Source organism: Etheostoma spectabile, chromosome 7 (genome assembly GCF_008692095.1).
Source record: "Etheostoma spectabile isolate EspeVRDwgs_2016 chromosome 7, UIUC_Espe_1.0, whole genome shotgun sequence".
NCBI classification, from domain to species: Eukaryota; Metazoa; Chordata; class Actinopteri; order Perciformes; family Percidae; genus Etheostoma; species Etheostoma spectabile.
Genome location: NC_045739.1, coordinates 12962431 through 12986349, shown reverse-complemented (window position 1 = coordinate 12986349; position 23919 = coordinate 12962431). Strand labels below are relative to the sequence as shown.

The 23919-nt window shown below is 42.4% G+C and overlaps 1 protein-coding gene across 8 annotated transcripts in view; it reads right to left on the bottom strand.

Annotated features, from left to right (window-relative positions):
* casz1 (castor zinc finger 1) overlaps nt 1-23919 on the bottom strand; it is a 95319-nt gene that overhangs the window by 48920 nt on the left and 22480 nt on the right. For 6 of the 8 annotated variants that reach the window (XM_032519926.1, XM_032519932.1, XM_032519927.1 and 3 more), the window contains exon 1: nt 757-916. The exons of the other annotated variants lie outside the window; for them this stretch is intronic. In XM_032519926.1, the coding sequence (XP_032375817.1) occupies nt 757-835 (79 nt within the window). In that variant the 5' untranslated portion in view covers nt 836-916. Of the gene's footprint in view, nt 1-756; nt 917-23919 lie in introns of those variants that run through there. 8 annotated transcript variants of the gene reach the window in all.

Here is a 23919-nt window from a genome sequence, read left to right as displayed (position 1 = left end):
TTACAAGTTAAATTCCTACATTCAAAATAAACAAATAGCTGTACTTTAAAATACTGAGGTAAAAAAAAAGTAAAAAGTTATTAAGTTATAGTTAAGTTATAGATTAAACAACTATTATTGGGTAGTTTAGTCTATAACAATGCATCATATTTTATAAGCTCATTATATATTTTCTTTGTAAAATATTAATGTTAAGTAACTAGATACTTTAAATGTCAAATTAATATAGTGGAGTAAAAACTACAACATGTAAAAGCACCTCAAAATTGTACAGTACAGCATTTAAATAAATGTACTTTCTACCACTAAATGTCATAAATATAACTGTAGAATATACAAAAGTGGAAGTCTGAAGTGCTATATGACATAGTACAAAAGTCAACAACAAATCTTTTGAGGAAGCAACACCATTAAAACTAATTTAAAAACATCACTGACGTCCTGTGCATTATAGGTGCTGTGCATCTGTAATTAAAAGCGGCAAAAATTTTCCTAAAATACCAACATTACACATGCTCTGTTTCCTAACTCTCACTCAGGCTCTCTCTCACACACACAGGCACGCACACACACACTTTGACACCACCCACTACATCACTACACATGCGTGCCTGACTCATGCCAACTGCAACTAGTAGCAGACCCGTTCACCTCGAGGTAGTACTCAACTCCTGTGTGTTTGTGTGAGGGGGGAGAGAGAGTGAGAGGGAGAGAAAGAGAGAGAGAGGGGGAGAGGAAGGTGTGTGGGAGCCTTACCTGGCAGCAGACCGCCCTCTGCGCTCTGTCTCACCTCTCCCTCCTGCCCTGGAAGAATTCTCTCCACAAAGCAAGGCATTTTCTCCTAAACTGCTCTATGCCAAGGCTCTGCTCTCTCTCTCTCTTTCTCCCCCTCTCCTTCTGTCTCTCTCTCCCTCCCTCTCTCCTTCTCACTCCTTTCCTCTTTCCCACTATGTCCTCTCTCTGTCTATCTCTCCTCCCTCCTTAGCCTCCCCCTCCCTCCTTCTCTCTCCACTCCCTCCCCTTCTCCCTCCCTCTCCTAGCACAGATGTCGAGGCTGTGCAAGTTTACCCACTTTACCAGTAGGGGTCCTTCATCGCCCTTCTCCACCCCACAGCCACATGGGGGAACAAAACACACAGACATACACACACAGGCCCCAGGAAGAGAGAGCCACTTAACGGACGCCCTCCTGTCACTGCTACAATAAGAGCCCTGTGTTGAGCAGCACGGCTGTATTAGCTGTGTGCATGTGTGTGTGTGAGAGAGAGACAGGTGTGAAGTGGGGGGTGTGCACAGGGAGCTGGCCCTCGGCCCTTTCCAGCCCTGTTCAGCACTGTTCGGCTAGGCTCGGTCCTGGCTCCTGGCCCCAAGAGTGTAGTACAGTAGTGGCTCGCACGCACGCACGCACGCACGCGCGCGCGCACACACACACACACACACACACACACACACACACACACACACACACACACACACACACACACACACACACACACACACAATCAGACAGGCATATGAACACACAGATTGACTTACAGTGGCTCTTTCAGAGCCAGCAGCCAGAGAGTGAGAGAGAGATCGTGGGCATGCAAAATCATACACACTTTCACTAATACACAACGCAGACATACACAGACACAGACACAGACACACACACACACACAAAACAACTGCCGCTGTTTGCTACTGCTGCTGTTGACAGTGATAGCATGTGCTTTGTGGCCTATGTGTGTGTCAGTGTGCATGTGCAAGCACACACAAACAGACAGCGGATGTCTATTGGCTCTCATATTTCATGTCTCTATTCTATCTGGGGTTAGGTTTTTTTTTCATTTAAAAAAAGAAAACAGTATTCATTGACACTGGCATGTTAGATTTGAAGGCTCTTAGCTAGTGTACAGTGGGGAATTTCTAGTTTCTCTTCTACTTGTGGAGCAGTTTTCACATTGCAATATCAATACTGGAGAATATTAGCTGTCCTGCTGAAGAATGTCAGATCTGTTTGCCTTTGAATAAGGACAGATTCCCCTGGGTAAAAGAAAGGAAGATCTATCAGTGACTAAAAGCCTGCAATTATCTTCTTTGTATTTTGAATTGAACAATTGAATTAAAGGTGGAAAATTCTTAAAAAATCAAGTAAGAATAAGAATGAAAGAGTAGATAAAAGAATACACTTTGTACACCTCGATTATGTATTAAGCAACAAACTAATTCTTACCAAGATTAACACAATGTGGAACTTGATCCCACATTTTTATCAAATATTGCCCAACTTTTATGATGGTTTATATTGCAGGAATCCTGTTCGAGATCCTATGCTATTAAAATATCAGAACAGTAATTAGGCCAAGCTTTGAGTGAGGACTTGTTTTTCCATTTATTGCTGCCTGGAACAGGATAAGGGTATCTGCACTCAAAGACGTGATATCCCGGACCTGCTGTTTGTGTCATTTGAACAGAGGGTGGATCACCTTTATTTGAGTCAAACAAAGCTTCTAATGACACAAAAATGGTAGTCACTTCTTGACAGACAAGGCTCCAACGCCCAACCAGACTGCTTTCAAAACGTTGACAGAGTAATAAAGAAAAAAAGGATGTTTAAAGAGCAGGACACGGATGTTGAATAAAGCCACCAGAAAGTGTACATACTCAAAATCGTGATAAGCTAATGAGGGAAACTGAGCTGTGCTTTTGGTTGACACTTATCACTGTTTGCATCAGGAGCAAATCTCCCTCGTCTGCAGGACTGAAATCAAAAGGTTTTTAGGCAGATGAAGTCAAGTCGATTTTATTTACAGGAAATAAGAATGATGCACTCAATCATTATTCCCTTGCTGTGTTTACTAGAACGCAACCCCTGTGTTAGATGTTGGAGGAGCAGCACAAGGACAAGTAAAACATACCTTAAATAGACTACAAATGAAGTCACTTAACACCCACTCGCTTCCCTCGCCACCGACTGCTCTGTCTGTCTTCAACAGAAAAAGCTTGTGTTTGACTATCTCCCTTACAGGTTCATAGTTTTCTTTTGCTTTTTAAACAGGCACCTCGCTGTCACAGTACAGGAACGAGCGCATTCCCCTTAAATGGCTTCTTTTGACAACTGATCTGTAAATACAGCCGGATCTGCAACTTCCCCCTTTCTCTCACTGCTTCACTTTCTCCCTTCTCGTCTTTGCTCTCCCTCCCTCTTCCAAAACTCCTGCCAGACCAACACACGCACACCACGAAGGTCTGCCTATGACCCACCCCCCAAACTCATGAACGCATGCACACACGCGCGCACACATGTGCACACACACACACACACACACACACACACACACTCACACACACACACACACGCATATACATCCCCCTCCCAACCTCCCTGACTCCATTCCCCCTGCCTCTATAAAAACACAAATATGCCATAACTCAGGCAGTGCTGCCACATAGCCTCCATCTTGCCCTGCACCGGGGAGGGGGGAGGCCTCTCAGGAAGGTCACCAACAAATGGTTTTCCGATTCACTGCCCCTGAAATAATTTTGTGTATTAAAACCTGAATCTGCACTTTCTGGCCTGAAAGCTTTTCTAATTATTCCGGTGTCCTTGGGACAGACACAGATCCTTCACACGCCGGGGGAAACAAGCTATAGAGCAACCACTACAGCCACAAACACCCTGCCACCACCCTCCCTCCCTCTCTCCTCTGCTCTGCTCTCCTCTCCCCGCTTTACAGCCACCCCCCTCCCCAATCTGTTTTCAAAGCGTGTCTGTCCTTTATTAAATTGTTTTCTTTTCCACATTATCAGTTGCCATGGAGACCTCATCTCTCGGATTATTTGAATTTCATTATATCTATTGATTTGGGAGCATTTCATCTTTTTTATTGTTTTTCTGTCAATTTTCGAAACGAATAACCATCTAATTTGCGTCAGCGCTGATTACGTTCGTCCCTCAATAGAGGTCGGCAGCTGTGCCGGGGAAACAAATCAATGGAAAAACATCATAAAACTCGAAAGTACAATCAACCAGGATATGGGTGACATTCCGTGGTTGCTGAAACGAAGTCATCAAAAAATATATACTTTTTTTCCTGCGCCTCTGCATGTATGGGGGTGCAGTGAGGAGGACACATATGTGTCTGGCCAGATATATTACTATATTTCAACAGATAATATACTATGGTAAATTTCCATATTGATAACAGCCCCTCCCTGGCTCACCAAAAAAATGCTTACTGTATCTAAATAATTTATGCAATTTTAGCATTTATATATAAATTTTTTAATAAGCTGCTTGGAGCAAAGTGGCCATTAACAAAACACACAGCTGTCCAATGGGCTAAACCCAGCAGATCAATTGCGCTTTTTTATGACATGATAAAATGCTTTTAAAGCAATTTACACAAATATGGAAAAAATGACTTCATGGGCTTCATTTATTCATAAGGACGTGTATTAGGGAAAAAAAGTCTTACAAAAGCCAGACAGGAGAGATCGTCCTGGTCCTAACTGGAACGGACTTGCTGCCCTCTCCACAAGGACATAAAGTTTCATTACTGATGCACGCAGTCAAAGGCAATTTAGCAAACACAGTGTGCAAAAGAAAACATCAGCATATTGCAAGTGTTCCTGTATTAGGCGGACCTTGCATGTTGTTTTCCAATTTTGATTCATTTTTGTGGGGGCAGGGTGTGGGGGTGATGGATTTTTTCCTCCCCCTGCCCAGTGTCACCCTGACCCAAAGCCAAGGGGAGGTGGCCTCAGTGACAGGGATGTGCGCTTTCTGGCCCACAAAACCAAGCCAAACCATGTGCTAGACAATGGGGCCTTGCAGCAGAACAAATGTGTCCACACACCTTCATCTGTACAGTGATATACAGCACACCTAGACGTATTCAGTGAGAAAACAGGCCCACAAATATTTCATAGGATCTGATACACACACATATAATGCACATAATGGTAGGGTAGGGTGGGTGTGTGTGTGTGAGTGTGTGTGTGTGTGTGTGTGGGGGGGGTATGGGGGGGGGCTGGCAGGGCCATTTGGAGGCTAATCTTGTTTCAAAGCATCCTCTCTTCATGTGCCGACAATGTGCCTGAGCTGCTGTACGAAACGCTGCTGTTGCTGCTGCTACAGGCCCCATGTTTGCAACACATGTCAACATTTGACAAAGCATTCATTTCCCCCCCAACAATATTCTCCTGCTTAGGCCTCTGAAATGAGGCACGCTAACAAATTAGCTTTTTATGTTTATTTGTGTGTGGGTGTGTCAGGAGGGGGGAGAAAGAGAGATCTCATTTTCTAAGGCACCAGTTCTCAACCCGAGAGAAAGAAAAAAGAGAGACAAAGAGAGCAAGAGAGAAAAGAAAGAAAGGCTGAATGTTTTGGAGTCACGATTCTTCTCCTGATTGCCCTAGCTGTCTCAGTTGTGCAAAACATGACCCTCCCCTCCCTCAGCCACGACAGAAACACGGGCGACTGGATAAACACTATTTTATGCAGTGACTAGATGAATCGTCAGACAGTAATTACAGTCTTCCACTCACCCCAACCAAACTCTACTGTACAGACTCTTCCTTTGACACCAAACTGCAGTGGCACGTACTACAAAACTGCAGGTGTGTGACATGTTTGTCAATGCCTCTCCCAACTAGATAAATATAAATATTAGGCCCTGTGACAACAGTGAATTGCTCTCTGTCGCTTTCAGCGATGTGTTAATAATCTGTAGCTGAAAGAGGACTTGTTGTGTGGACGGACGATGTTATCATGTGCAGTCAAACGTTGCCGGGGCCGGCTTTGTAGAGAAAGTTTGGTGATTTTTTTTCTGCTACCCTAGCAGTTTGTGCTTTCCTCTCCTCGATGTTACAAAAATAACATAGTTGCGTCCCAAACTAAACATTCCCACACAGTGGCTGGTAGTCTGCTGGGGCTCTGACACCATGCCCAGCAGAGACAACAAAGTGCTGACGCCTGTTTAAAACAATTTTTCTCAGCAATAAAGTAATGGGTTAATTTGGTGTCGATACGTGTTTTAGAAATGTATATCACTCTTGAGATGGTGATGAGAGAAGTGAAACACATTCTTTTGTTTATTCTATACTGATTCATCCGGTCAGTTCGTGCCACAAGCGCTGTGCTGTAAACCACGCTGTCGATGTCCGAACTCTAAAAAGCACAATTACAGAGGACCTCGACTGAATAATTTAAAGGGCATAATTATTGACCTCTATCCAAATTCCTCTGAAAGGTACATTAAGATATAGAAAAGCTTTGGAGGTGGAAGTGGAATTGAGGAGAAGAGAAGGAGTGTGTCTCCCCAGGCCTCCCTAATGCACTCTCCTGCTGTACTCTAACTTCCTGTGGACCCCTAATGTGCCCGCTGCTCGCTGGCCTGATCAAGACTACGGTTAATGAGGCCCCTGTTTCTGAAATGAAGTATCTCTAAAACCATCAAAATGCATTACTATCAAGCCGCCACCCCCCCGCCAAACCACAAGTATATACACAAACACACCCCCACTGTCCCTAGCCAGCACACGCATGCACGCATACAAACACACACATACACACACACACACACACACACACACACACACCAGTCCTTCACCCCCCCTCCCCACCTTTTAGTGCCACCACAGGTTCTGGTAGCCTGGACCAGTCTGGGGAAAGGGTGGAAGTGGGCAGTGAAACTGTATGAGTTTTCTTTTTTTTTTTCTGGAGTTGGGGGGTGTTTGAGGGTTAACTGTCCCTCAGGGGGCTATCAGTGAACGGGGCAGCCGTCACTGCTGGTGTCCCTGGTTCTCAATTGACAACCAGGCTTTGACAGATTAGCAGCTAGTCAAGAAGAATCTACAGCCCAGCACACAATTAAAATAATCACTTTTCTCAAATTTGGCTATACGTATGTGACTGTGAGTGACTGGATTAGAATAAGGTATCACAAGTGTGTGTGTGTCTGTGTGTGTGTGTGTGTGTATGTGTGTGTGTGTGTGTGTGTGTGTGTGTGTGTGTGTGTGTGTGTGTGTGTGTGTGTGTGTGTGTGTGTGTGTGTGTGTGTGTGTGTGTGTGTGTTTGTGTGTGTGTGTGTGAGAAAATTGGGGGGGCCGTTGAGCGCTGGCAGCAGGCTTGGGGGTGGATGCAGCGTGATGAGGCCTCTTTAATTAAAAGAAAATATTTGTGTTTGCATACTATCGTGGTTAGAACCTGGGACAATTCCGAGAATTCTAGTTGTTTAATGGCTCGCTTGTTAAAGTGATTTGGGGTATTTTAGATCCTCTTTGCATACATGCATTCTTAAAATTTCAATTAGGCTTAATCTTTTTTAAGTAACATTTAGAAGTTGTATTATTAGATACTTTATGGACATTTTGTTTCACTTCCTGAGATAAATAACCACATTTTCTATTAAAATAAATTCAAAGTAGGATGAACTTATTTATCAAGAGAAGGGGGCTGCTGTCTCTGCTGTATTTCAACCAGGAAGAATAGAGGGCACTGAAATAATTAGGCGACTTCTGCAACATCCTGAATGCCAAGGACAGGTGGATTAAAGTATTAAAACAATCGCATTTCAGTCTTGAAATAGTCTTGTGCACGACTCAGCACCATGCACATCCGTTCAAGTTCAGCTGCCAGCTCCATAACGCCACAGGAGAGGGATAGAAAAAAAATCCAAATCCCATTAGCTACATACATGCATCTCAGCAGACCTACTGGAAACGTGAGCAAATTTCAGTGATGATTATCCACCAAAGCTCTCAAATGATAATAGATAATCAAACAGTACAGAAGGCTTCTCTGAATCACAAAGCCAGCTAGCATTAATTTGGGTTTCCCAATTTGTGTTAAAATCAGGTGCTTTCCAAATAAAACAGAAGAGACTGCTGCAATCAGTTGCCTCTGCACCCGAGGAGACATTTAACCGCTGTCGTCCAATTAGAGTCCTGAGAATGAAGCTGCCTACATAGGGAGAAGGAAATTATTTAAGACAAAGGTTAAGACATGAGTTCAAATGTGATTCTATTTACAGTGCAAAATTAATAAGAAAGCAAAGTGCTTCGTAGTCTTGGTTCACTCAAATATTTGGGTAAGTGATCTAAAATTTAGTCAGGAAGGTTAACACAACGCTATGCCTTGCCGTCTGAGAGTATTAAAAAAGGACACAAAAGGGCAAAATTTGTAAAATGCCAGGTATAATGTTATTGTTAACAATTAAACTACAATCACGTTTTACTAATGTGAAAGACGGGTTAAGGATACTTGTTAAAAAAAAAAGTAAACTCCATTAGTGTGCTCATTAGTATCATGGGGATTTGATCTTATCTGAAACTAAACCACTTTCTTTAAAGATAGCAGATTTATTTCATCAGCATCAACTGAACAGCTCTCAACTGAAGAGAGCTAATGTAGATGCCTGAGAGGACAACCAAAAAAAGATATCTACTGTGAATCACTTAAAGTAAGTTCTACCTCTAGAAAATAAGTGATGGAAGTGATGCAGTGCAGTGCTTTTAATTTAATTGTGTATGTATATAGTATAGAGGTTACACAAGCAGTGAAAAGACCCTCTTTTATCACAATTGACAATAATTAAGGTGAGCGCTTCGATGAAATCTAAGCCTCTTAGCCCACCTCCTGCCATCTGTGGCTCCAATATTAGAGCTGGGGGAGGTTCACTCTTTCGCCTTCTGGAAGGAACAGGAAAGAAATAAGTGTCGTTGATACTACGAGTCAGAGTACCACGGTCAACCTGCTTTCACAGCCGTGCCATGCAGGTGGAATGAACCATCTGTGACAGACAAACAGGAAGCTGAAAAAAGAGAGAGAAAGAGAGAGAGACAAAAAGAGAGAGAGAGAGAGAGAGAGAGAGAGAGAGAGAGAGAGAAACCTGTGCCCTTCAGTCTCCCCCAGTAAAGACGCTCTTAACCAGGTCTGACAGCTGACAGCTCCTTGGCAATTGGGGTCAGTTAAAGGAAAAGTAGCTCAAGTTTTGTTGGGGCTTTGGCTTCAGTGATGTTCAGGAGCCACTGCCCACTGCAGCATCAAAGGGGATTATAGGGACAGGGCCATCTGTTGCCAGAATAAGCGTGAGTCCTTTTATGTCTCTGCCTGTATGTTTGTGTGTGTATGTGTGTGAGAAAGACTGCAAGAGAGAAAGACAGAGAATGCCTCATGTCTCTGTTGTTTTAACTTAAAGGGCAGCAGAGGAGAGGTGTGCAGTCTACACTAGGACTGATAACTGGATTTAATCTGTGGTGAGGGCAATAAAGGTTAAAATCAAAACAAGCAGGGCATCACTGTCAAATGGTGGAGTCCCCTTAAGGTAAAGTATACCAGTAAAGTATGTTAAAGCACATTGTGTCTATACAGTACAATCAGTGCCAATGTTAGGATTCATGGATTGTATTTATGTTCAGCACTGGCTACCTGAAAACCAGATCCTACTCTTATCATGAATTATCTGTCATCCAGAAAAAGCACAGAACTTGTTTTTGTTGTGGGTTTATTGGAACACAGTGCCAACCTTGTTCCCCTTTCACCTATCTAATTTGTTTTGGGTCCCAATCCTGGCCTCTGCCTGTGAATGTTTTCTCTACAGTAGTGTGCTACCTTTTAGCTGAGCCGCCCAATGCTTGACCTTCTGCCGACACTTATTTTCAGCACTCTAATTGTCGTTTAATCACATATCAACCTGTCACTTAAAGACCCCCTTTTTTCAAGGGGAAACATTTGCATATGTTGTAAAACTAATTCCTATCGAAAGCTTCAGTGGCTGTGAAAATGGGCGCTCTGTCTCTCTTTTTTACTTTCACACTCATGTAGACACAGTTAAGCACAAAAGAGAGAGAGAGAGAGAGAAAGAGAGTAGGACACACATACAGCAAAGCGTGCTGTATCTCACCTTAACAGATAAAAAACACACATAGTCAGACGCCATACCTGACATTCTCGATTCAGGTGGTTTCATCACATTTGTTAACAGTGTCTGGTGACACGTAATGTGTTAGAATAGGGACAGTGACAAGACTGATTCAGAGCACATGCATTTGTACGAGCCACAGCGAAGGTGACAGTGAATGTATAGTGTTATAAAGGAATCAATTAGAGTTAATAATGTATCACTCTTCCAAATGTTACATTCAGTTGTTCACACTTAGATAAAGCTACTGCAAACTAGGTTGTGCTGGGTTTGCCTGGCAAACTACACTACACTATCACATAATTTTCACCCTTATACATTGAGACGCCATATTCCACTTGAGTGGCAGTGGCAATGTAGAGGGGGGCAGTGAGAATCATGTTTTTTGGGCCCAAGGAAGGCCAGTCCTCAAGAGATTTCTCCCTCTAATTACAGAGCGGGGGAAAAGAAAGCTCTTTGTTCCACCTTTTATTACATTAATTGATAAAATGGAGCTCGGGTGGAGCCGTCTTATAGGGGGAGAGTGAGAGGGAATAGGACTGGGGTGAGTTGAGGGGGATCTTTCGGGCAGATGAAGGTGTGTGAGAGGCTTTTGGATCTGAGGTCCTATTTACAGAGGACTCCTAATCCCGTTAGGGGCCCCGAAGGTGCGTTGCTTTCCCACAGGGCCGACGGCTGCAGAGTTGAGGAGGGGAGTGGTGGCGACAGGGGCAGACGATGGTGTGGTGGGTTAGAGTCCTGGCAGCGTTGTCTGGGCCCAGGCCTTAATTAACTGTCTCTTCAGGGGGTACTGAGGGCCACACTGAGACCCTATGTCACAAATATCAGGAAGCACTGAGAAGCTTTAAGAGAAAATATCTCACGCACTGTGGAATCGTGGGAAACCCCATGGACCTTTAATATGGACCCCATACAGCTCAAAGCCATATAGATGCCGCAGGACATTAGCAGGGCAATTTTATGACTGGTTATAAGCTTAGCACAAATTGCACAGGTGGTTGATATTTCTTTACCAACATCACAGCCATTCATTCTGATACACTAAGGGAGCATTTACTTTAAGTATGATTTAGATGTTAGTATTTTCTGAAAAGGGACAACAAATTCCATTTCTATTTGTGCAGGATTGGCCAATCTTCTTGTGTCAGTGGTTAAGTAGCTGTAACAGGCTTTGTCATTACTGTAATCTGCTTCTGCTCGTTTAGGCTACCTGAGAACAACAGAGGCAGAGAAGTGCTGGTACAGTGGCCAAACGGAATCTGAATATGTTAGAGGCAATTAAGCATGTTGGTGTGTATGCACGCACACAATAGTGTCAGAGGTGCTAAGCTGGGCAAAACACGCCTCATTGAAATGTCCGTCTTAAAGCCACCCAAGTTTCTCATCTCCCCCACCCTTCGACAACCAAAACGCTTCAAGACTGTCAAAATCATTTTCCACAAAGTTGAGGAGAGGGCAAGGAAAAAAAGGACCTGCCACTGTCACATGCATACTTGTGCGTGCACACACACTTGCAAGGCTGTCAGGTAAATTAGATCTGAAAGCTGACAATTTCTGACCATATTTCCTTGATTATTTCGAACAAATGCACACCAGCCGCTCTAAGGAGATTAAAGTGACATAAAAGTCCCGAGTGGGAGGAGGGAGGGCAGAGAATCCAGGTCACCCCCATTTGTCCCCCTGCCTGACAGCAGCTATATCGCTATCCAATCCAATAAAAGTCCCCCCCCCCCTTCTTTTGCTTTAATTAATTTTACAGCTAGCTTGCTTAATTACTTTCAATCAAAATCCTCTTGCCATCACAAAATTAGAAATGGTTCAACTCCATTAGTCTAAATTCTTCATTTACATACACAAAGACTGTCAGCTCTTGCTAAGCAAACGGCCTCCTGCTTGATGAGATTGTTTTTTTTCACACACTCTATCACTCTCACTCTCCTACACACACACACACACACACACACACACACACACACACACACACACACACATTTTCGACTGTGGTGTTAATTCTTTTGAAAGGAGAAAAGTAGCATAACATTATTTGATCCCTTTACTTAAGACATTCTCTGCCTAATCAGGGTTCAGGTAAGCTGTTGTGCACATCAGCCAAGGTAATGGAGAGTTGAGTGTGTGTCTAGAACTGTCAAAATTGATTGCAAACTGTGTAAAAGTGCTCAACCTTAAACAATCCAGCACATAATATACTCTGCATATAAGGGATAATCTGAATTAGTAAAGCAGTGATGTAAATGAAGCTAACTAGTTTATCCTCAGGATTAGCTATTATTTCTAAAGCAATAGACGAGCTGCAGATTACCCGGTGACGCGTGGTGCCCTATAAATCTGGCTCCTTTGTGGCAGGGTGTCACTAGTCCTGACTAGACTGTGGAAACTAGCGACGCACTACTGCCGGTCGGCTGCTGTGAGCAAAGCAACGGGGTTTTTCAGAGGGGTGAGGGCCCATGCCCTGCCGTCTGATCACTTCAACTTGGCACACAGGCATCCTCTCCATCACACACACTGCCTGAGGCCTACACATCATCAAGAATTAAGGACATACAGATAGGGTTTGTGCAATGACCAAAGTGAAAACCCAGGCTCCAAAGCACACCACCACATGTGAGTGCGCATACACTTCACACACACAAGTGTCTTAATTAGGTCCCAAGATGAGGGCATTAAACTGGTATAATGGACTCTTTTCTGCAGCACACTACCACAAAATATATCAACATTAAACCTACATGCTGATCAGTGACACCCTCCTATTGCCTACCGCTTTTATTTCCCTATTTGCATGCATGCTACTCAGTAGGCCCAGCGCAAAACCACACAACACAACAGCCTTTGATCTGCTGTGTTCAGATCATCTTACAGCCGCTGCTCTTTTATAAAGGTGGAGTTGTGGGAAAAAAAGAAAAAAATACCTTGAACATTTCCAAACAGTGCGCCACAGTCTGGTAACACTTATAAAATAATCCCCACAAGTGACTATAAGTCGGTGCAAGGCAAATAAATAAATAATTAAATAAAGGCCATCGCTTATGGCCCGCGGGGTCGAATACAATGCAGGTCTGACCTGGTCCCTTTACTCTGTCTACAATCACCGGTTTCCCTTGCCCTCTTTAACCAGTCCCCATTAACACTGTTAATTATCCAAATCCATCATTCTTGGGGTAAATGAAGACTGCCTCTTTAATTCAATTTAATAGGATCATTTTCCAACTCACGATCACTTTAGCCCCAGCTGCCCGCCCACTAGTCCCCTACTGTGTCTCCCCCCACTGTATCTTGACTCCGTTGGCTGTATCCTCTATGGTCTGGCTTCCTCCCATTGGTGGAAGGGGAGGGTGATGAGAGGCTTGATGGCAGCGATGGGTTGACACACTGTTGATCTCCTATGTCTTGTCTTGGCTCGGCTGGTGGCAAGCAGCAGTTCTGGGTTCCCAGTCTGCTGTGCACACTGCCTCCCTGCCTACCACACACACACACACACACACACACACACACACACACACACACACGGCTCACAGTACCAGCCATGCTCACCGGGGCTTAGCTAATCCTGTCACATCAGGCCACATTGGCTGAGTTGAGGCATTTAGCAGCAACCCCCCCGAAAACCACCACCTCCATGCACCTCCACACTTTTCCACCATTCCTTCACTGACTGCTCTCAATCACTCACTTGCTCACTCACTCACTTTCTCTCTCTCTTACTCTTTTGTTCATTTCACAAGGTCATGGGTGGCCGACTACAACACGCACAGGGGTGAGACAGCTGACGTATCCCTGTATGTTCCAGGCGTGCTAGTATCCGTTTTTTATGGCTAATGTGCAACAAATATTGTGATTTGGAATAAATATAAATACATTAAAAAAAACATGATTGCACATTTACTGGTAACTTGGTAACTTATTTTTGCAAACTTGTATTTAACTTTCCATGTGATCATATAACAAATATAATTTGTCTCTATTGTCAAAAGAAAACCTTTTAGAGGCCACTTTAATGATTACTTTTACTGTAAAGGTATGGTATGCATGTCACTCGGTATGATACCGGTATTTATAAAATATACAGGTGTGATTTTGTCTTATCTTGCCTGTATTGTGTCATAGTGGTATCAGTATTAAAACACATTTTCCATGCAACATTGCCACTCGGGCCCTTTAATCCAATTTTCTATCTATAAAAGTAGAGCTATATGAAGACTGACTTAGACTGTGGTATTTCAATACAAATAACTTTCCGTGCTGAGATCGGTGAGATTTACAAATCACAGAAAAGTTATATACACAAAAAAGCAATGTATTTTTAAAATACATATATTTTTCATTAAAAAAGCAATGAGCGCAAAGTACTGTGTCAAAAAGCTGTCCGTTAAATTATCTTAAGAATGTGTTAAATATTAGCTTCCCTTATCCCATTATGCAGTGTGAGGGCAAATTTGCCCCCATTTCCATAGTTAACCCCCCTCCCATCCCCCGCAACTAAACACACTCAAACCCACACATACACACGCACACAGCGTTCCCTTTAAATTTTTCCCAGACTTTCATTGTTAAGTCATTTGAGACAGACTGGGAGAATTTAAAATGATTTTCACCATGATTTAATTTGGTTTATTATAGGGTGATGTCAGCACAATGGGAGACGAGCCTCTAAATCCACTACATTCACCCAAAATGCCCAGATGAGATAATCATTGGTGACGTCTACGAAAACACTTATTATATTTGCCCATCGCCTGGCTGAAGCTGTTAAAACTCATCAGCGTTATTCACGAGTTTTTTTTCTCTGGGAAAGAGAAGAAAAAAAATTTGCTCAACTTATAGTCAAAACTGTCACCCCTTTTAAAGAGACAGTGCAAAGCTGTTGTGGCTGTGGCCAGAGTTTATGAATGGAAAAAGACAGGACAGAGGGCTATCGGGTGTCTATTCAATACTCATTTTGTTTGCACCCAATACTAATTAAATTAAACACACAACTTTGTAATTGGTTTTACAGAGATCAACAGTTTCAAGGAAATTGAACACGTAAAGTATCTAATGTAGTTATACATTTAAATTCTTCGTTAGTATTTACTACTAACAGGCTATTTTACATGCTAGAAAGTGTGAATGAGTCCTGCTTGTCCCTTAACTTGTCCACACAATTTGAAAGGACTTGGGGCTGACAAGGCAGCAGAGGAGATAAGAAATGGCTCAACGTGAGCCTTTCTCATAGCTTAATTTATTTTAAATCCAAGCCCTATTTACACACTGCACACCGGCAGGCCTTGTCAACTCCAACTAGCATTGAGATATTTAAAAACCATTAATGCTGTACAGCGGCAGCCTGAACGTGTATGACACAAGCTGTTGCTGTGTGAAACAAAGCCAGATCTCTAACTGCCCCAGCTACCACTTTTGAACAGCAACGCTTCAAAAACGGTACGCATGCAGTCAAAACACTGCCATAATACAGCAAATGCAACTGTCAGACCTTTCTAAATGTGAGGAACAAGTAAAAAACTACAAAGAGCGATAGAAGAAGAAGAGTACTTCATTCTTCATCTAGCGAATGCATAGGCCAGATTTAGTGCATCTTTAGTGCAGGGGAGAGCCCAATAGAGGCAGGGATCAGGATATGAAACACAGGCTATCCGCCTCCCGAAAGGATATCCTCATGGATCAGTAGCGGTAGCCATGTTGACCCGCCCCGTTATTAAAGAGGCTAATCTGTTCAACATGTCAATGTTAGCACTTTTAGCTGTGATTAATAAAAGACGACCCCAAGAGTGCTGTGTGTGCTTTTTCAGTGCCCCAGGTTGTTTTCATTTGGTTTGTATTTTTAGTGGTTTTCACTGTTTGCTAATTCAACAGTCCTCTTTTCTCCTATTAGCATAAACAGTGTAAATTATTAACTTTGTTAAAAGAATTATAATCGGTCCTGAATCCTATGCTCTGTAGTGGCTTTGTGTACTTTTCCCTTTCTGCCACTGGCAAAGAGGCACTATGGCATTGCAGATATCATTAAAGCAAACATAACTTTATACATAGGGAACAATGTGCATGAGATGCCTGAATTTCTGGCCATTTATGTGATGCTTAAAAAATATGGCCCAGTGGCTTTCACAGGCTGGTAGTAATAGAACTGCTCTCTAACAGACTTGCTTTCTAAGTGCCTGGTGCTGTGTCTTAATTTGTAATCTAGTCAAACCAATTGTCCGCTAGCTAAAAAGGTCACAAAGACAATAGACTACACAGCCTCCCGCAATGTTGAGAAAGCCCACGGTGTCTTTTGTAGCTTTTTAACCAAAGATGTAATTAAGACACCTTCATCTTCCAGGGTGAGAAGGGCACCAACACGAGTCTGCTGGAAACACGAGAGGAACTTCACATTACAAGAAAGAGAAGTGAGACGCACTCTAGAACAGCGCATTTGGTTAGAGGTAAAAAGCAGCAAAATGTCTCCACTGAGGACATTTTCTAAGTTTACCTGCTCGTGCAGTAAACGTGTGATTTCATACATTGTGACCAACGACTGTGACGAAGAAAGCTTGTTGGGAAAAACTGAGTGATGCAAAGCAACACAGGAGAGGCAGAGGGGGGGACTTAAAGGACGTGATTTATCTGGGCTTGATTGCGTGTTAATCGAGGTTACGTGTATTAAGTGGAATCTAATTGGAACAGACACTGGCAGTCTGACAGATCGACATGATGCAGATGGATTGAGAGGGGGAGAAAGGGGGAGTGAAGCAGACAGGGAAAGGAAGAGGGAATTGGAGAGAGAAGGGTAGAGCAGTCGAGTAGAGGCAGAACAGAGGCAAATGAAACAAACCATTTTGCTACTATACCAAACCTAACGGAAAGAGTTTTGTGACACCAGACATTAAAAAACCACAAGAGCCTTTTAAGCAGTTGAATCACAAGAAAGAAGACTCTGCTGTTAGGCTCGTTTCACGTGCGTCTCATGATTGGCGGGTGATGAGACATGTAACCCTTCTAGAGGAGGACACACACGGGCGATATTGTGAGTGACAGGGCACAGCACTGGAGTTTGCCCTCCCCCTCCAGTTGCTACAAACATTCATTTGTGCTTTATTGGAAATGAAGTGAAAAAATACACCCGTCACAAAAACAAAAAGAACATGGAGTTAAAGAGGCCAAGTGACAGCTGCTGGAAAATTTTCACCTCGACGAGGGGACGAACAAGTGGTCCACCGATCCTCCTAACTCTCTGCTCCTTCTGACAGGCGACAACTGTTTCGAAGGCCCTCTCCTCTCCCCAAATCTGAGGTATTTTGCTAGTGGGCTAAATGACCCTTTCAAATGTTACCAGAGTAATAGGCCGTAAAAGATGACCACCTGTTAAGGCCAGCAACTGCTTCTAACTCATGACTAATATACCACAGACTATGTGGACATAGAAAGAAAACATAGTTTGTGGAAAAAGGTTTAGACAACAGAAATTAAGATGTGAAGTTAAAGAAATGGCATAGCATTAACATAATGTCTGTTGTAGCAGTGTTCTGAATTGGTAACAAGGGATAAAAAGTGTGAGTGACATGAACAGCATCAAACCAGTGAATAGCCCAGGAGCAAAAATGACTGTCACAGTGCCATTATCTAAATCTAGGTTAAAAATACAGTGGTTTCTAACGAAAGGGTCACTTCTACTGATAGCTGGGGTGGAAGATCAAGGGTGGAAATAACAAATTAATGTTCAAAGGTACCAGAAAATGAAAGACAAAGAAGTACAAATATAAATATATAAACTATGGGCATAATTTAAGGATAGTTTGCAGAATACTAAAGCAATTGAAACTTCACTCATCAACACAAAATGCCCAAATTGTTCCCGACATGATCCCGTCATGGCACAGAGACAGAGGAGTTGCTTCGGTCATCCGTTGATTTGATCCATTATGACTGTTACACTAATTGCATTAATAAGGGCAAAATTGCTATTTTGAAACACAGAATTTTCATCCTCTTAATTTGGCTAACCTTATCACCTTCCTTTTCTTCCTACATTAAAGTCCACTGTGTGCTGTGCATGTGTGTGGGTGTATTTGAGTGTGTCTGTGCATAAGGTCATCTCTATTTTCCAGGCTCGGTGTACAATGTCGTTGAATTGCAACGTTTTGCACGGTTTAAAAACAACAACATGAGCTTTGAAATTTGACTCCCTGCTATGCTCAATAGATTGACTGCAATGTTGTTCACCAGCAGGTCCGGATGAAATACCCTAACCGCATTTAATACTGTCTCGACAAATTTTGCTTAAAACCTTTGCAAACTAGTAAATACAGTAAAATGGACAGCACTGTGTTATACTGATAACATTTGATAACAATATCAAGAGAAGTTGTTTCAAATACAAGTGTATCAAAATATTTGTCCTTGTCCAGAATTTTCTCTTAATTTCTTGTATAAGCACAGTGAATGTTTCCTGTATATTTGTGCTAAATGTGAGTATATGTGTGTATGCTCAGCCCTCATCAGCCTAACATTGAGAGGAATGACATTCTGTGATCAAGGACATGAATTGCTCATTGATTTTTAGGGGCCAGCTTAACTATCCATTCCAATTGATTTTTAGCTTTGCTGGGTGTACGAGTTATGGCAGTTTTAATGTATCATCTGTATGTGTACTCATCACCTACTGCAAGAGTTACAATAGTCTGTAGAAAATGCATATACAACATCACGTGCAAATGTGGAACAGGGACTTTTTTTCTATTATATATTCCAAGAAGTGGAACCAATAAAACCTCTTTTTTCATACCTTTGTCATTATCTGCTTTTGAACTTGGTAAATGATCTATTGGGAATAACCTGCATTGTGTTTTATCTTGATTCATTGATGAAAAATTAAACTCAAGTTCGTGAATGAACTGTAATCCCCCTTAATGCCAACCAGTGTTGTTTAGAGCATGCATTTTAGTTTGCAGTATCAAGTAGCCACGCTAACCAGAAAAGAATATAGAAATGTCAACAGGGCTCAGGCTTCCATGCAGCACAAACAGACATAGCACGGCTTTGCCACAAACCATCACCACGGAAAATAAAGCATGAGTTTGAGACTCGTTCCAGACTTCTCTGTTTTATAAAACAGTAACCTTTTTACGATTAGGAAATATTGCCATCAAAACTCATATTACCCATCAATTAACAATTCATATACACTATTAATAATCAATGGTTTGATGATGTAAGAGACAAAGTCAGAGCAATGTGATCCAAAAGGCGGTCTAAAGTCATCTGTCAGGTAGAAAGTCATTAAATAGGGGCTCGTTTTCCTGCGCCAAGCTTAGGTTTCACTGAGGCAGGGATACATTTCTATTCTTCAGCAAAAGGCTGTGCTCTCATATGATATAATATCCTTTGGAACATTACTCTCAATGGCTTGTCTTTTGTTTGTTTTTTACCAATTTAAAAATAATAACGGTTTGGGTGAAGCGGCCCTCTATTTGAGGTAACTTCCTTTTTGTTCAGTGAAAAGGAAGGCATAAAGCACACTTTACTCCATCCTTTAAAAAAACAAGTCTGCTTAATTAATGTTTTACAAGTGCTGCTGTATTCTTAGTAAAAAGAAAAAGCCTCTATCAAAGCCGGCAGGTTCAGATTACGTACGCTAATTGAAATTCTGAATTTCTTAGCCAACTTCTTTTTTTCTCTACTCCCGCTCTTTCTCCCTGCGCATACAATAAAGCCTAGTGTTTTGTAGTCCACAAATGACATCAAATCATCTAAGTAATATGGGCTTTTTTTCCCTGTATTCTCATGTTCTGCCAGTGGGTTCATGAGACAGCTTAATAAAGCAGTAAATGCTGGGGAGAAGCCTGAGCGCCTACTGTGTGTGTGTGTGTGTGTGTGTGTGTGTGTGTGTGTGTGTGTGTGTGTGTGTGTGTGTGTGTGTGTGTGTGTGTGTGTGTGTGTGTGTGTGTGTGTGTGTGTATGTGTGTGTGTCTGTGTCTGTGTCTGTACGCGCACACACACATGCTCTCGTTTTTTCCCTCCACCAGGGACCTCAAAGCATAAGGCAAAGCCTGCTTCCATACTCAAGGAGATCCCAAAGAATAAAGCAAGAATAAAGCCAATAAACAAAAGAAAATGACTAATTCAGAAACCTAAGCCAAAACACTTGTCTCATGGGCTGGCATTGATAGTTCCCATATTAATGCAATCTTAGCTAAATGAACACAGCATCATTTACAGGTTATACATACGTTAGGTGCTGGAGGGAGGCAGGCTGTGTGAACAGCTGCAGGTGTGGGAGCAGCAGAGATGAGGCCGAGCTTAGACATCCATCACAGACACCAAAAGGCACAATAGAGGAAACACAGGTTTCTATGCACTGGTGACAATGATCTGAGATGTAGTTGGAAATTGGATCAACTAGGATATGGAACAAAATCTTAGTTTGTAGTCAGCACATACACGTGTGTTCTCTTTTAGGGGAAAGTTTCCTTCCGCAATTGTTTATCTGGCAAGGTAGTTGTAGTGGGAAATTACATAAATTACACAGTTTAAAATAATGTCATTCTTCATAACCTTTGTTCTGAGTTAATCATTGCAGAGAAAGAAAACTGCTTCTCTTCTCTTTTATATTTACCCAAACTCCCTCCTTTCAATGGTGTATTATTTTATTGGCTTGTTTTGCGAGCATAATAACTTTTCATTCTTTTCCCAAGGTCAGTTTCTAGTGTGCCATGAGGAGTATTTACACATAGGGCTTTTCAGGTCAGTTCCATTGTATTTATATCAAATATTTTTTGATAAGGGATGTAAAAGACCTATAAACCCAACGTCATAAATGGGAGAGGTGTAGCTGAAATAAGGACAAAAGATCAACGGCTGAATTTTTCTTATCTTAGACACGTTGATATTTTTGAGTCAACTCTCTTCACCCCTCCTCCCCTCAACCCCCAAACCCCAACCCCCGCCTCTCTCCCTCTCTCTCGTTCGGAGCACGGAGTAGAAGCGTTGACTTGTTAGATTTAGTCCAATGGCTTCCCAGTGCGGCCAGCAAGCAAGCTCTTGTTTCATAGAGAAGTACCTCCCCTGTTATCTCCCTAGCACTATAATCACTTAACAAAGACTTGGGCATTTGCACAAATTAAAACATCAATAATGCATACGTGCTTTTCAGTTTTGAGCTGTAGTGTTCCTGTATTAGGATGAAATACCCCCTCTACCAGTGGAAAACTCTGGCTCCCCATCTTATGTCCCACAAACGACTTAAAGAAGCCACAGCCCTGTTTTGAGCAACAACCCCCATTCTTTTAAAGTTGAGGCTAAAGCTGTGGTGAACATTTGGGATCTGCTATGGTAACGGGACAAAATGGCTGGGCTGAGTGGGATGCGGAAGTTGTTTTAAAGCAAGAGGCGGTAAGTGGTGGTGGTGCATCAATGCAAACAGGCAACACCCTTGAGTGGCGCAGCGTGGCATCCTTCCATAAACAACACCACCGCCGTGTCCCCGACATTTATGATTTGTGGTCTGAATGGCAACACAGGCCTGATTCTAATCCAAGTCTGCATGTTTGCCCTATCGTTACATGGCTAAATCTGCCCGACTTAGTCTCTTATTTTCCCAGATGAAAACACCAGACGCATCAAATGGTTGTCAGAGAGCTTTGCTTAAAACAAGTCCTACTGTATGAGAACATTATACTTGGACAAGGAAAGGAAGGGCGGGAGCATCATGGGAAAGCAGTTTAGTGGCACTTTGAAACCAGAATGCTATTCAGGCTACTGTTTAATTTAAGAAAAAACACTCTATATTTCTTACTGCAGTTGTGAATATGAGCTGTTTTGCGCTGACTATAGAGGTTTGCAGGAGTTAAGTATTATTATTGGACTTGTAAATCCATGACCAGTACCGTTCCAACACCAATAGAGGACAAGCCATCCTATACAGATGGCCTCAAGGACAATTAGCAGTAATGATTGGTTGCCACATAAATGAGAAAAATTATATTTGCTACTGCACTTGCTGATGATCACAGACCAAATGCCTCTGACAATAATATGGATGGCTGCTTTAAACTTCAATGTTACTTGTAAATGCTTGTAAAATATATAGGACACCGGAAAAGAACATTTCTAAATAGTCTTTCTCAATTATATAAGGAATACAAATTAAAGAAAGGTAGAACTTTAAATCTTTTACAAACACCAGATTCTCATGAAGAATAAAGAGATGAGACAAATAGCATGGTGATCTAAAATATTATCTCTTCAATCATATCCTTTTCCCCAGATATCTTCATTTCCCCCCTCCCTTCTGTGTCAGTTAGTCTGGCAAACAATCCCCTTGTTAGCAAACTGTTAAGACAGCCGCTTGGTACACAAATTGCGCTCGACCAAGCGAATTTGTTTTGCAAGGGTGACCTGTTTAATCATCTCATTTTCTTTGGCGGACATTTATTCATCTGGTTTCCACGGTTACAGAGAACATTAAGGGGCTACAGTAATAAGGCTGGAGAGTCAAACAGGTAATAAAAAAATTAACGCCATTTTCCAGCAGCCGAGGACAGTGGGTGAAATGAATCAAGGGAGAGGGGAGAGAAGCAGCGAGGGGGGGAACAGGGGTGGGGTGGGTTGTGTTGGGCGGGGGGGGGGGGGGGGGGGGGGGGGGGGGGCTACCAATTTATGTCCAAACAATAAGCCTTAGTGGTTATTTTACTCTGTAGATCAGGTGGTGCTGTTATGGACATGACACTTTGGGCACAGAGCAGGAGAGATAAAGCTTTTAAAGTGGGCCTGCTCCTTTTTTATTGTCATTTAGCGATTACATATCAGAACAATTAAAAGTTTTCCTAAGATATCTATTAACTTTGCTTTTTTATTTCTCCTGTGCTTCAGTAGGAAGATAATTTTCACTCCTGGCCATGCAACGTGTCAATAACATGCAAGGGACAACATGACATTTAGATGCCTTGCTAAGAAATATTTCACAGTCCTCCCAAGTTGAGTCTTATGAACAACTGAGCAACAGCAGAAGAAAAAGAAAAATAACAATGGAGGATACAGAATTAATTTTCTAACTATTGACGCAGACACCAATTGAGAGAGTCCAACTTCTTGCCAAATATAGAAAATTCCAGCACAATAGGGAGAACAGGTGCTGAGGGCCCAAAGAAAGTGACAAAGCCAAAGAGCTGGGTGGCTGCTGAATGCCAAATAAGGCAGTGAGACACGTTGCACCAAGGCACGAAACCACCTACTGTAATGTGATTTTCTGAGTCTGATGACTGTCAATGATTCCCCAACAAACTATTACACAATATTCTCCTGTGTTCAGACAATATACATATTCAGGGCTGTTTTTCACTTAACTAATAAACGAATAAGAGAAAACAAGCAACAAATTTTACACATTACTCATTTCTCCACTCCTACCAAAAGTATTTTTGATTAACAGCAAGGGTGTGGCATTCCTAAAATACGAACAAATGTTTTCAACCTAACCCTTAATCATTTAAATTGTCTGGTTTAACCTGTATTTGGGCATTTTATGACTCTGCCAACACCTGCCCCCCACCTTTGTGGAAAACAAACCAAATTGAATTCTTTCTTTGCTTGCTGTTGTGTTACTTGTATACATGTTGTTTCGGGGGTGGCTCCAGTGTGACTGAGGTCGGAGATGGAAGCACAACTGATGGCAGACGTGTCTCAGGAGAGGGAGGGAAAAAGAAATGTCAGCCGACCTGGCCCCCCACACACAGAAGCATAGGGTACGATCCCTAACATCAAACACACACCACTCACGTGTCACAAGGAGCGCTCTCCCCTTCTCACCCCTGACTCAGGCAGAGGCCCGGAGAAACAAACTCTTGTCATACATGCAGGGTGAAATCCCCAAAAGGGGATATAGAATGGGCAGCAGAGATGGAAGAAAAAGGTTAAGCTATGGTATGTGACTGCCAACTGTTCTGCTAACAGCCTCTTAACAGGTGTGGACTCTAGAACCATGTAATCCTATCAAGTTACCGAGTTTAAAAAAAAA